This window comes from Saimiri boliviensis, chromosome 5 (genome assembly GCF_048565385.1).
Source record: "Saimiri boliviensis isolate mSaiBol1 chromosome 5, mSaiBol1.pri, whole genome shotgun sequence".
NCBI classification, from domain to species: Eukaryota; Metazoa; Chordata; class Mammalia; order Primates; family Cebidae; genus Saimiri; species Saimiri boliviensis.
The window spans coordinates 148866370-148881955 of NC_133453.1; the positions used below are offsets into that span (position 1 = coordinate 148866370).

At 36.3% G+C, this 15586-nt stretch overlaps 1 protein-coding gene across 12 annotated transcripts in view; it reads right to left on the reverse strand.

Moving 5' to 3' along the window:
- The window catches only part of UBE3A (ubiquitin protein ligase E3A), a 99109-nt gene that overhangs the window by 26577 nt on the left and 56946 nt on the right, over positions 1-15586 (reverse strand). For all 12 annotated transcript variants that reach the window (XM_074398633.1, XM_074398635.1, XM_039479834.2 and 9 more), the window contains 2 exons: positions 7485-7783; positions 2908-4154 (listed from right to left, as the gene is read on the reverse strand). In XM_074398633.1, coding sequence (XP_074254734.1) covers positions 2908-4154; positions 7485-7783 — 1546 coding nt within the window. The remainder of the gene's footprint in view (positions 1-2907; positions 4155-7484; positions 7784-15586) is intronic.

Sequence of the window (15586 nt, forward strand, 5' to 3'; positions counted from 1 at the left end):
TCTAATACCTAAGAATGCTTGGGATTTCTAAGAAAGGCTAGCTTGAGTGACTTCAGTCAACTTGTTGCACTCTGCGATAACAGTTTGGTAGTGAGGAGGCTTAAACTCTTGATTAAGATGTCTAGGTTATCCAAATTTATTTAATTTTTTCATGTTCACTATAAACACATGAAGAAAAGTATGTTCTATCTCGAATGTAGTTTAAATATTTGGGTAATACCAAATCACATAATCACCTGTGTCAATGAGACCTGTAATCCTGAGTTCTATTTCCAGTTCTGCCATCAATTTATGTAGGCTAGAATCTCTTTTACATTTCATTTTCCTTACATGTAATACTAAGAAGTTTGATGTTTCACTGTCTCAAATTCTCAAATTATTATACAATGCTGAGGATCTATGTAGATATATACTTCATTCTCTCATTCAATGTCTGAGAAATTATTCTGAGGGCATAAACCAAGCATATTTCTTGGTTTCATTTTTCATTTCAATGAAAGATGAAAGAACAATGGAAATTACATGTTAACCACAATATAGTGAATGTGTAAGATAAAATTAAACATACCTAGACCAGCACAGAATAATCTTATTCTTAAAGCACTGTGAGTCAATGAATAAATAAAGGAATGAAGTTCATGTTTCAGTAAGAGTATTCACCAATGAAAATGCTGGAGGCTGGGTTAGACTGGACTATTAGAAACCAGATAAAACGGGCCAGTGACTTTTAGAGGGGATTTTGCAGAACCTCCTGGTATTGGGGCTTTTTATATTTGCCTATCACCTTTATCTGTGCTAGCTCCTATTTTTGAACTTCCTTATTCAGTTCCACATCTCAGCCATTTCTTTTGGATTTTAGATATTTATTTGGAATTCTAGAACTCCCTCGGGGAGTTCCAATTTTCTAACTGGAACCAAGTTTCACACCAGCATCATCCTTTATTCCAATCCTGCTGTTCCCATGATCCTCTTAAAAATCTGAGTTTCTGAAACAAGTAAACATACCTGAGTATCAAAATGGCCTCTTTCTCTCTCTACATATGGACACATACCTACAATGCACACACACTCCCACCCCCGAGCTGAACCAAAAGCCACCTTCCCAAATATTGGAGTCTGGCTTTATCAAAATATCTGTGGAATATTACCAAAAGTACAGATTCATAGGCTCTACAATACAGCTTCTAATCTACACCTCTAGAGGGCAGGGTCTTGGATTATTATGATTTTTTAAACAATTTCCAAATCAGATGTGAAGGCAGTTTGGGGGACCTCACCATGGCAATACTATGTTCTTCCATAAACTTATAACCTCTATCTTCTACTCCTTTAAGAAGTAACTTTAAAAATCTTATATACATACTATCCTTGGAAGTGCTTTGTCTAAGAAAAATGAGAAATTACTTGCAAAAGGATACATAAATGGGTAAATACGTAAAAAACCTCATGACATTAGGAATGTCTTCATTCAAATGAAAGGTGAAATCTACGCTCATGTTTATCACTGTACTGTTTTCTAAAGAACAATAACAAAAAAACAGAAAAAACAAGTCCTAGAAGAACTATGGCAGTAAGTTAAACGGGTAGGATTGGGTGTTCTTAAGCAGTTCTAAGGTGTTTGTGAAGAGACAACTTAGTGTTTACTGATTCTAAAATTCACTTTTTTTTCACATTATCTTTGAAATCAGATTATACCATACAAATGATACCATCTTACAATGAACTGTTGGTATTTTTCTGTCTTAGCAGTAATAAAATTAATTATAGCATTTCCTACAATCAGAGTAGGTAAAATACTATAAACGTGAATTTTTCTCTTGTCATCAAAGACCATTTCTCTAAAACTTCAGTTAGGAAAAAAGCTGCTAGTCTGGTTTGAATTTTGTAATCCATAAAAGCAATGAACATATTTTGCTTTTTATTTTTTTTTTAAATAAAAAAAAATCCGTAATTATTAATTCAAGTTACCACTCCTCAACAAAAAACGTCCAAGAGTCTCACATATGTAAGTCATTATTTTCTGGGCTTGATTTCTAAACTAATAAGTGCATGAACTCTAAGGTTCTTTCAGCTCTTAAAGCCTAGGATCCCATAATTTTATTTATCAGTATTAAGCTTACCACAAAGTTTCTTATTTCTTCTTTTCTACCCAATCCTGCTCTACAGTTCCAAAATTAGCAAGTCTTAAGAAAGTGGCCAATGGTTTGTTTACTGTGATATATAAGCATGAGGCTTAAAAAGCAAAGGAGGCCAGGCGCGGTGGCTCAAGCCTGTAATCCCAGCACTTTGGGAGGCCGAGGCGGGTGGATCACGAGGTCGAGAGATCGAGACCATCCTGGTCAACATGGTGAAACCCCGTCTCTACTAAAAATACAAAAAATTAGCTGGGCATGGTGGCTCGTGCCTGTAATCCCAGCTACTCAGGAGGCTGAGGCAGGAGAATTGCCTGAACCCAGGAAGCGGAGGTTGCGGTGAGCCGAGATCGCGCCATAGCACTCCAGCCTGGGTACCAAGAGCGAAACTCCGTCTCAAAAAAAAAAAAAAAAAAAAGCAAAGGAGATCCTTGGGAAATAAGAACTTAAAAAAACTCATCACTACTTTTGACCTTTCATATGAGAATAATCTTAAACCACTTTCTGCATTTGGATCCAGTTTTCAAGATTTAGAAAATCCATTCGTTTTCAAAGACAGAGTGACCATTACATAATACAACCAATAATTTGTAGAACACATTTATAAACTTGGACAGGAGCAACAGAAGTATAATACTTATATTTAAGATCAGAAATGTCCATGTGTCCCTATGGTATATGATGTCATTTTTTTTCAGTCACTTTTAAAATGAATTCACTGAACTGTATCATGACATCCCCATTATTAGGTTTCTAATCCAGCAGCCCAACTTACCCGGACGAGTGCATCATCTATGATATGGTCACGTCTAACTTTGAGTCTCAAATACGGATTCAACTGCTGTCCTTGAACTAAGCTGTAGAGAACAGTGATTCTTCGTTCACTGTACATGCGAATTCTATTGTCATAATATAATCCCAAATTCTTTGTGACAGCATTCAATATAAAGGGACATGTCATAAAAGAGAATTTGTTCTCTGTTTCTACTTTGAAAAAAGTATAATCTTTATCCATTTCTAGAACCTCATTCAGTGGTTCATTAATAAACTCTTCAAAAGGGATGAGTGGTTTTCGACAATCTAGGGTTTTAACACCAAGTTCAGTTTCCAGGGGGTCCACTCGAGGACCTTTCTTGTTTCTTCTTTCTTCTCCCAGAAGCTCCTGAAGTGTCAGCTCACTGGACTCAGGGATGGGCTCTTCATCATCTTCTTCATTGTGATTTGTGTCCACGTCCCCTCCTACTACATTTGCATAGTAAACCATCTTCAAGCACTTCGAAGCAGCAACAATGGCATCATCATCATTCACTAGATTTCGACTGTTAAATTCATTGCTTATGACTTTATAAGTAATAAGTTGCTGAAATGTCTCCATCATTCTCCGAATCTGGTCTGCATTGTATTTCGACCACAGTCTGATCAGTTTTCCTTGGGCTGCAAGGGGTAGCTTGCTCATTGCTTTGCAAAATAATGGCAATGCCATTTCCAGATATTCAGGACTGTGGAGATTTCTATTCTCCATTACGATAATGAACAAATTCAGATAATTAGGATCTCGAGAGTATACGTTGTGATACGTCAAGTCACATTCCACATTAGGTGACAAATACACAAGTGCATTGAGAAAGGCAGTTTCAATTTTTTCATTAGAGAGCAATCTGGTGTAGACCCTTCTAATGGCATCAATATCCACAGATACATCATCAGGGCCTAATTTTTGCAAATTGTTGTCTCCCTGTGAGCTGTCACCTATCCTGGAGGAAGATGCTTCTGAGTCTTCTTCCATAGCAGCAGCAGAGCATGCGGCTTTTTCCTTTTCATCTTCATCCTTATCTTCATCCTTGGCTTGAAGAGATTTCAGTTCTTCCTTGGTGTGTTGTTTAACTTTCCGGAAGCTCTGTACCAATGCCTCAGCACTAGAAAAAACTCTTCCAATCACACGGATTAAAGGGGAATAATCCTCTCTTTCTCTACATAATTCAAGAATTTCATATACCTTCTCTTCTGTCAAGTAAGTCACATCTAGAAAATTAGAAGAAAAAAGAGAACATTTATTTTCATAATATGCATGCTTACTCTGTTGCAAAAAGTTATAAAACAGCCAGATATTCTAGACTGTGTAATTTATGATACACAACTCTTAAAAGTATCTAATACTTACATTCAGCAAATAAAATTTAATGCTTACCCTTTTCAATGAACTACCTATACCAATGTTCTCAATCATGCTTTTACATTCTTTCAACAATGCATAACTCTTAATAAGATCGTGAGCTTAAACGCTCTTTATAATCAAGATATCTATTAATGTATAGCTTTAATTATAAAAATGAACCAATATATCATGTCCTGATTCATCATAATACAGCTCTTAAAACCTCACTGTAGAACAGACAAATACTACTAGTCTTCTTTAAGTCTTCTTGTTGTACTACTCTGTTCTCAGAAGACTGAGGAGGCAAGGTCTTACACAGTGTGAAGAAGGCAACTTAAAGGCTGGCCGGCAGTACGGAGACTGCGCAGTCAGCAAAATCGGGTTCCTCTTTTCCAGGGCACAGAGTTGAACCACATTTTCTCAACTTTTTGAGGTAAGTGTTGTTTTCAAGCCAAGCCTTTTACTCTTTTGGTTAACAGGATAAAAGATATTTGTGCCAAATATACTCTTACACATGTACTGTACAACATGTTGAATTTTTAATGACTCCCACCTCTGCTTTAATATATCTTTTTCACAATAAAAGACAGTATAAAATATAAGTGATCACTGAATGGTCTCCAAAAATTGAACCACAAAAATGCCAAATTTTATCACACTAAGATCTGGTCTGTGGCCCCGCTGCAAGAGTGCCAACACTTGCACAGTTTCTTTTATGGGCCTTCACGCTTTAAGAACTAATTCTCAGGTCCGTTCTATTAAGAATATATAAGCATCTTTTGCTAAATATCAGTCGCCTCTTCCCCAAAAGTGTAAAACCACTGCTATTTCTCATTTTCATTGAAAAATTTTATAATACCTTCTTAAAAGACAATGCAAAACCCCTATCTAATTTCCTAAAGTGTAACAGAAAATAATACTATCCTATTAGGACAAAAGACACTTTGCTTTCTGAGCAAGACATAAGGTTAACAAAGACTTGCTTTGCATGCAGTAATATGGCCTGTCCTAGGGATCACCATTCTAGACCCACATGTCCTTTGCTGATATGTCGTGCTTTCGGGACATTTTCAAGTGATTCTGACAGTCTACTAATCCTATCTAGAATGTACCTATACTTTTTCTACCTACATGTAAATTAGTCAAAAAATACTGTAATTAGATAAGAACATTCATGAAGTTTGGGTATCAATAGAAAGAGGCGTTCTACTGAGAACATATTAAACAAGATATTTTTGTAAAATTTCTTGTGAAAAATGTGTGTTCCTGAACATAATTTCAATCTTTTAAATTTTGCACTTAAAAAACTCATGCAAAAACAGAGTGTGGGGCAGACTACTTAACACCTATGCAATTCTGTGATTAGTTCTAACCATAATTAATAATCAAAATAAGAGTACTAGTGTAGATAAAGCATCTCTAATTCCTACTATACTACAGAACATTGGGAAAGAAGTAAAGAACAGGGAATAGCATATTAGAAAGTAGGTATAAGGCAAGGTCAAAACTGCTAACTGACGTAGACTTGAGCGAAAAGAAGAGGGGCATAAAGACTAGATAGAGCCACACAATACGCGCCTCTAAGATGGAGCACATCGTGTACCACATCCCTCACAGCTGGCTGCATCCTCCTGTGCCAGCACTCTACATTCAATTACTGGTACTCCACGGCGCATACTTACTGTAGAATTGTGTATGATAAAGTCAATGCAGCTTCCACATTATACCAACACATATATATTGACAACATTTACCTATTTTTCCATAGTGTGTGAGCTAATTCACAAAATAGAACTATACATTCCGAAGCAACAAAGTTGTGTAAAGTCACGAAAATAATTTTATTGTGGAAACAGTAGAGCAGGTGTCCCCAAACTGCGGCCCCCTGAGGCCATTTATCCGCCCCCCACCCCCGCCGCACTTCAGGAAGGGGCACCTCTTTCACTGGTGGTCAGTGAGAGGAGCGCAGTATGTGGCGGCCCTCCAACGGTCTGAGGGACAGTGAACTGGCGCCCTCTGTAAAGAGTTTGGGGACGCCTGGGGTAGAGGTTATAACACAATGCCACTTCACTAATTCTTTCAAACTTGATTCAAATGATGTTACTAAAAGTTTTAAAGGCAAATCCTCTAAAATTCTCACTTGTTTATATCATAAACAAAAAGCTTTCTCTTTTAAAATACAATCACCTCTGGGTATGTAGGGGCGTGGGGGGTGCTAAGCCCTGGTAGTCATTCAAAAATTCAATTAACTTGGCCGGGCGCGGTGGCTCAAGCCTGTAATCCCAGCACTTTGGGAGCCGAGGCGGGTGGATCACGAGGTCAAGAGATCGAGACCATCCTGGTCAACATGGTGAAACCCCGTCTCTACTCAAAATACAAAACATTAGCTGGGCATGGTGGCGCGTGCCTGTAATCCCAGCTACTCAGGAGGCTGAGGCAGGAGAATTGCCTGAACCCAGGAGGCAGAGGTTGCGGTGAGCCGAGATCGCGCCATTGCACTCCAGCCTGGGTAACAAGAGCGAAACTCCGTCTCAAAAAAAAAAAAAATTCAATTAACTTGTTACTAATTACCTTCACTGAGGAAAATAACTTGCAGTTTAGTATTAGCAACAAGGTAATCAAATTCTCATGTTTGGACAGAGAACCATGTAGAAAACAGAAGACTGCCATTGGTGGGTCATGATCCTTGGCAGCATGACTGTACCAAATGTCTGGGAGGAGTGAGAAGCATATATTAGAAGAACATGTAGAATTATTTCTCACATAACTAAGACAAAATTTCGTCTTGCCTTCAAAAATGGAAAAAAAACACTGCTTCCCCTTTCTGCTGCTTTCACATCATCATCTGAGGTTCCAAAAGTCCAGTTATTTTAAACTTAAACAGGTTTTGTCGCCTAGTTTTGGAGATTAACTACCACTTAATACATTTATCCTAAGAATTTTTAAAAGTTCAAATCTACTAACAAACCTTTTGGCATATGCTCTGCTTCTAATTAGCAACAATTAGACCTGTAAAATACAGTCATGAATTCACTTACTACTCCTGTCCTTTACCACAGTGAAAATTTGGTTCTACTCTATCAAAACATCTTAATGTCAGATAAGGAAAAACAAATAAAACTGTAAAAACAAATTTACATTTAAATCTCCTATATGGTTTTCAGCCAACAATTCTCAATAAAAATAAAACATCTTACCTTTAAAATCAATTCTAGCGCCTTTCTTGTTCATTTTTATCTCAGAGCAGGAGTTGTTAGGGGCACCTTTCGAGTTCTCGAGGTAAGCTGAGCTTGCTCCTTTCTTGGAGGGATGAGGATCACAGAGTTTTGCATTAATCTTATAAAGCTCGAGGGCTTTAATAGCTGCTGCATTATTATCCATACGAAGAAAAGTCGGACAGGAAGCACAAAACTCATTCGTGCAGGCCTCATTTCCACAGCCCTCGGTTAACTGGTGGTAGTAGCGTTCTATTAGATGCTTTGCAGCTGCTCGCTTCCTGTACCAAACATTCAAACAATAAGCACAGTGATTAGTACAGCTCTCGTGTACAAAGCTCAACAGATTATCAAGGCAAAAATTAGTCAAGCACTGAAGTAATAAACCTGTGTATTAAGATGAAAAGTAGATGCATTATTAGCCTACAACTTCTGACTAGTGAAATAGTTAATAAATATGTTCTAGGATATTGTGATAAAGAATGTCATTTGTTTATCTGACTGTATTGTTTTAACAGAGTAGACATCCCTTTGGTTTAAAAGTGGGGAGGGGAGATTCTCTGATGGTATATGTGCTTACGTTGCTTAGCACAACAGCTGAAAAATCACAAGGTTTATAGCTAAGAGTTTCAGGATTCTATCATTTTAAAAATTAGCATTAAGAAAATGACTCTATTTAAAGCGTCAATCCAGTTTTGTCTTACATAACCATTATTTCATTTTTAACAGTTTGTAAATATTTGACTTATAGTTAACACAGAATATCTATCTGGAGTACAAAACTTTTTTTTTCCCCCAAAAATGAGAGACTTAAAAAAAAATTTTTAAGTGAAATATCCAAAGCTAGTGTTACACTGAAAGAAAGTGGCTGCAGGCTGGTTGAGGTAGCTCATGACTGTAATTAATGCCGTAACTTTGGGAGGCTGAGGCAGGCAGACTGCTTGAGCCTAAGAGGTTGACACCAGCCTGGGCAACATAGTGAGACTACGCTTTACAAAGTTTTTAAAAAATATTAGCCAGGTGTGGTGGCATACACCTGTAGTCCCAGCTACTCGGGAAGCTGAGGTGGGAGGATCACTTGAGCCTGAGAGTCAAGGCTGTCGTAAACTGAAATCGGATCACTGCACTCCAAGCCTGGGCCAGGAGCCAGACTTTGTCTTAAAAAAAAAAAAAAAAAAAAAAAAAGAAACAGAAAAGAAACTGGCTCCAAAGTATACAATCTTAAATCTAAAACTTGACACTAAACCTCCTCCTCAGTTCCACATTACAAGATGGAACACTTTAAGTTTCATTACGCAAAATCTGATACTCTTTGTACTCTGTGAACTTAGTGTACACAGATTAATGTCCTATTATGACTGTTCGGGAGAGCTACCAACATTGAGGAAGGAATTAATGTGATCAAGTAAGAAGTTAGATGACATTACCTCTATATTCAACTCTAAAGAGTCTATGCTTCTACTAATTGATGATATGAGATTATCATAATTTAAGTAGAATAAACTACTGGATCCAAAGAAACATTAAGTCACAGCTATTCTTTTTGGTCCCAAATTCACAAGTATGGTAATAGAAACTACAAAGAATCAAAACTGTAAGGAAAAATAATTCAGCTAATTTTCAAAACAGTCACAGAACTGTCATACTACCATGCAGGACTAAAGAACCATTGGCATGGAGTTTACATCTTGTTCGTCACGAGAAACTCAATTAACAAGGCAGCAAATAAGTGATGAGACATGGCAGCCCAATTTTGTCTCAAAAGGACTCTGACTCTCTAAACTATCCAGGTAGGTGACAAAAAGTGATAATTCACACACATTCAATTCATTCTGGTGCTTATAATTTTTCAAATGTTCCATGCAAAATACCACTCACTGCATGCAAAGAGAGAAAAAAGAAAATCCACAAAGCACTAGTAAAAATTGCATAAGCATGACTTAGACATTTCACTATCTATGAAGCTATAAACAACCCCACCTGAAAATTAAAAACTTATCACAGATGCATCACTATGTAAAATATGAAAATGAAAACATGTAAAAATACAAGGGGAATGCAGAATCCAGAAGGTTTAAAACAGACTGCTACTCTTCAGTAAAGAAAGGGAGATAATGTCATGTTCTCCCAAACTACAGTGACTTCCCTGGTGAAATGTAAATAGGTAATCCTTTCTGGAGGAAAACAGTGAACATGTATCAAAATCTTAAAAACATGAATACTGTATGAATGAGATCTTGTGGGAAATAATGTGACAATTTTACAAAAATGCATTGTTTCTGTATCTGAAAAAAATCAACATGTCTAATAAAAGATTACTTAAATTAACTAATAGATCACACAGTAATTAAAACTATAGAGGCTGGGCATGGTGGCTCATGCCTGTAATCCCAGCACTTTGGGAGGTCGAGGCGGGTGGATCATGAGGTCAAGAGATCGAGACCATCCTGGTCAACATGGTGAAACCCCATCTCTACTAAAAATACAAAAAATGAGCTGGGCATGGTGGCGCATGCCTGTAATCCCGGCTACTCAGGAGGCTGAGGCAGGAGAATTGCCTGAACCCAGGAGGCGGAGGTTGCGGTGAGCCGAGATCGCGCCATTGCACTCCAGCCTCGATAACAAGAGTGAAACTCCATCTCAAAACAAAAAAAAAAACCAAAAAAAAAAAAAAAAAAAAAAAAAACCAAACCAAACCAAACCAAAACAAAACATTAAAACTATCAAGATTTGAATTCGATAAGGAATAGTCTTCCTGATCTATCACCTACTGACAAAAGTCAGTTACAAAATAGCAGGTGTAGGATGAACCCATTGTTATTTCAGAGCATTAATAGTATTTTCTCTGCTTGATGTGATGAATTATAAAACTTCTTCCATCTTTTGATCTCTTATTCATTCCTTCTATATTAAAGCATGCTGCTTGCATATTAAAAATTAATAAATATGATAAAAGGAAAATGAGCAGTTGTAAAACTTCCTCTATATGATTTGAATGGCCCCAAGATTTACTAAATTGTCTCTGATTTTTAAAAAATTATCAAAGTCAAAATACCAAAATACTCAAGATAGATTTCAATGTGAACTTCTGTACTAAAATAACCTCCCCAAAACTTGTCAGATAAAGAGTAGTTCTTTATATACTACATAGGAGGAGAGTGATCATCACAAACAGAACAAGACTGAAAAATCAGAAGACCTGCATTAAGTGTCATCCGTCTATCTCTAAGTAGGATCCCAGGGAAATAATTCTCTGGGCCTCAGTTTTCCCACCTTTATGAGTCCCTTCAGTTCTGATTTTAAAATTATTCTATGTAACACGGAGGTGAGCAAGAAACTAGTATTTGTTGGATGCCTGATAACATACTAGACACACTGCTGGGCACTCTAACAAAAGTCACCTCATTGGAAAACCATGACGTTGAGGACTATCTTCAGTCCACAGCCAGAGAGAGAAACACAACTGGCGTCAAATCATGAAACCAAGATCTCAGAGAAATTACAGAACCAAGGCCAGAATAGGAGTCTTTCAGCTTCAGAGTCCAAGTCATTTTGACTATACTGGTTTGCAGAAGGTGATTAATTTCAAAATAATTAGTTTTTTAACAGTAGTAATGAAGAATTTTATGGGAAAAAAATCTCATAACATACGTGCAACTGAGAAAGAAATCTGAAGAATCATAATGTGAATCTCACATTTATGCATATATTTGGTACCACAAAGGTAGACCAAGTTTCTTGAAGAAACAGAACCAGTATATTCTGTAAAGTTAATTTATCTCTAATTCGTTGAGAACCTATGTGCTATACATTTTATAGACATTCCCACTTTAGAAGGAAATAAACCTTAACAGTTAAGAGCTTGCATTCTGAGGCCAGAAGCCCAAGTTCACATGATGGCTTTACCTCTTAATTAACCATATGACCTTGAATGAGTTATTGGACCTTTCTGTATGTCAGTTTCCTCATAATTGAAATGGTAGTATCTATAAGCATTATCATGGTGAGAATTATTATTTCTCACATTATCAATTGTGAGAGAATTAAATGTGTGTGTGTGTGTGTACGTGCGCGTGCGCATACATATCTATCTATCTATCTATCTATCTATCTATCTATAAAGTGCTGGCCGGGCGCGGTGGATCACGAGGTCAAGAGATCGAGACCATCCTGGTCAACATGGTGAAACCCCGTCTCTACTAAAAATACAAAAAATTGGCTGGGCATCGTGCCGTGTGCCTGTAATCCCAGCTACTCAGGAGGCTGAGGTAGGAGAACTGCCTGAACCCAGGAGGCGGAGGCTGCGGTGAGCCAAGATTGTGCCATTGCACTCCAGCCTGGGTGACAAGAGCGAAACTCCGTCTCAAAAAAAAAAAAAAAAAAAAAATGCTTAGAATATTGCCTGGTACATAGTAAGCAATATGAAACTGTTAGCTACTACTGTGATTGTTGTAATTGTAATTATTACCCTCACAAGTGTATGAGTTAGCACTATTTCATTCTGCTGATGCTCAGAGAAATTACATAAGTAAATCATACATCTAATAAGAGATCTGAACCCAGCTACTAAACTTTAGCTTTAGGAGGATTTGAAAGTAGCCACCTGTATTTGATCTGCCTCTCTGTGACAAGTTTACAAATAGCAGCTACACTGTTAAGACAGGACTAAAGGAAGCCAAGCCAGAACTTCCATGTTAATGGTGCAATCAACTGCATTAAACATCCTTCTTTTTTACTCCAGTGACACCTTAATTTACTGATTGCACCTGTATTATTATCTAATTTAGGGCATGTAAAAGGCATACAAAATTTAGAGCACATAAAAGGCCTCTGTGTTGAAATGTATATGCTATTAATGACTTTTTCTTTTAGTTCCTGTGCAAGGTTAATTCTTGTACCATATGGGTCACTAAATCACAGCTCATGAGTCAATCATGAGTCAAGCTGAGTCTACTACCTGTTTTATATGTCTCTCAAGCTTAGAATATTTGACATTTTTAAATGGCTGGAAAAAGTTTGAAAAAGTATTTTGTGACAGGAAAATGATATAAAATTCAAGTTCCAATGTCCTTCAAGTACACCGGAACATACCCAAGTTCACTGATTTATAAATATACTATATATGATATGGTTTGGCTGTATGTCGCCACCCAAATCTTATCTTGAATTATACTCCGATAATGCTATGTGTTGTGGTGGGGGAACCCAGCGGGAGATAATTTGAATCATGGGGTGGTTTCCCATATGCTGCTCTTGTGGTATTAAGTCTCACGAGATCATATGGTTTTATCAGCGGTTTCTGCTTTTGCATCCTTCTCATTTTCTCTTACTGCCACCATGTAAGAAGTGCCTTTCACCCTCCGCCATGATTCTGAGGCCTTCCCAGCTATGTGGAAGTCCAATTAAACCTCTTTTTCTTTGCCATTTGGGTTATGTCTTTATCAGCAGTGTGAAAACGGACTAATACAATATACTATATAGTTTATGGCTATTTTTCATATTACAGTTGCAGAGTTGAGTATTTTGGCCCTGCAAAGCTTAAAACAAAAGCCACCTGCCCTTTATAGAAAAGGTTTGCCAATTATCTCTGCCCTCCACTAAGTGCCTCTGCCATCTAATCATTTGGCCTCTTAACTCTCTCCTTCCCCTCAGCAAATAAGTAAAAAAAAAGGCATACCTTTCCCCAAGTATTATACTACTAAATAAAAGAAGAGGAGAGGGAAAAAGGGAAGAAGAAAGTGAGGAAAAGGAGTGGGTGCAAAAGAAAAAGAAGGAAAGAGAGGAAATTCCCCGATGAGGTCCCGTTACAATACCTTGTCAGCTGTGCATAAGCAAAATTCCTAGAAGAGGAACTGTAGCTTACTTGCTATAATTTCTTCACATTCCATTGACTGTTCTTATTACTCATAAAACAAAGTACTTTATAATCTGTTGATTTTTTAAAATAAAACAAACTTTTCTTATTTAGTCAGCAGTGCAGGTCAAGTGAGACCTTCTAGTAAAAGACCTCTGAAGTTAGACACATGAAAACACTTATCCATTTAAAACAGACAATACTTTCCAATTATTTATTTTTACGATTGAATTAGTGGGACAGTGCTACAAATAGAAGTCCTGTGGAATAAATAATATATGGAAGGTCAGAGTTTACTCTAGACAGCTTGACAGCAATCAGTTTAAAAAAGGTTTCACCTAGAGGGATGTGTACTGATGTTAGCAATTAACTTTCAAATCCATGAAAAATTAAAGATGGATTGATTGTACAAGGAAGGATATATGATAAAGCAATGTAAATATTAACAGCAGAATCTAGGTGGCAGGCCTATGTGTGTCAGCTGTAAAATTTGTGTTCAATGTTTTAGTTCCCACGTATCAGTGAGAACATGTGATATTTGTCTTTCTGTGCCTGGCTTAGTTCACTAGAAATATGAATTTACAAGACAACTGAAGTACAAGTAATGAATACAAGCACTAAGAACATGAAGCCATAGAAACAGCTGTCAGAAACTGAAGATGTGACAGTGAACACTGAACAAATAAGATTAGAATTACAATTAGAATCAGAAATGGCAAAAGAGAAATATTAACTGTGAGATGCAATATAAAAACTAATGGTGGATAAAGCAAAGAATAAAGATAAAAAGGGAAAGACTGAAAGGAAAATGTGACTGTAAGTAGAGTGAACTTTGTATCATATAGAAGATAAAACAGAATGAACACGTGAGGAATCTAAAAAACAGATATAAAACAAACAATTCAAGGCTTATATAATTAATTAGTCTATAAAGCTAAAAACCACCACTTAGTAATTTCTCCTAAGCGGAGTCTCCTTATTCTTTCTGGGATGTTGTAAAACTCCATTCTATCTCAAAGTAATTTTTAATGTAAAAATTTGTAAGAATGAGCAACAGTATCCTAAATAGTTCTCGGCCTTGTAGAAATACATGTGAGACATCTATGACACGGCTATATTCAGTATGAGGTAAGATCTACTACAATGGGATGAAGTGAATTTAGATTATTTTGAGACTAAACCTACAATTGTAAACTCTTTAGTACCATGACCCAAACAAAAATCTATTAAATATAGAACAAGATAATTTTCATGAAAAAATAAATACAAATCAGTACTTTCAACTGTTTGAAATATGCGTAACACAGGAATAACCTTCAAGAATTATTTTATTCATTTCTATAGCCTCAATGCCCAGAGTGCTTGATATATGATAAAAACAAAGTAAAATTGTAGAACTAAATATTTACATAATATAATTCATCTGGAAAATGAAAATCTGTCTGTTTTAACATGTCATATTTCACAGTTAGAAAGGAAGAAAAACCCCAAATCAACAAATTAACTTTACATCTTATGGAACTTGGAAATGAAGAACAACTTAGACTCAAAAGTTAACAACAATAAAAAAGTTACGGCAAAACTAAAAAGAGAAACAGAAAAGTTTTTCAATAGAAAAAAACAATGAACAAAATTAGGAGTAGCTGTTTTATTGACAAATTGTTAGACTAAGAAATGAAGCAAACAGACACAAATAGCAAAATCTGGAAATAAGGAAATAATTTAACTGTTGCCACAGTTAAATAGGACCATAACAGACTAATATGAACGACTATGCTCCAACCAATATGATAACCTTTGATAATGGATAGACACATAAAACCCACCAAAACTGAATCACAAATAAATACAACTTCTGAATAAACCTATAACTATTAGAGATTGAATTAGTAACTGTCCAACAACACCAGGGCTTACTGAAAACTCTCTGAAAAAACTAAAGAGGACAGAACCCTTTCAAAATGATTTTATAAGGTAAGCATTACTTACATATAAAATTCAGACAAATTTACTACAAGAAAAAAGATTCCCTGATAAATACTGATGCAAAAAAAATCAACAAAACACCAAGAAACGGAATTCAATAATGCATTAAAAAGATTATACTTCATAAATCCTCAAATGGGATTTATGAATAAAATCCAAGGATGGTTCAAAATACAAAAATCACTTTAATACACTGAATTTTTAGGACAAAAACCAATCATCTCAACTGACTCAGAAGAAGCAC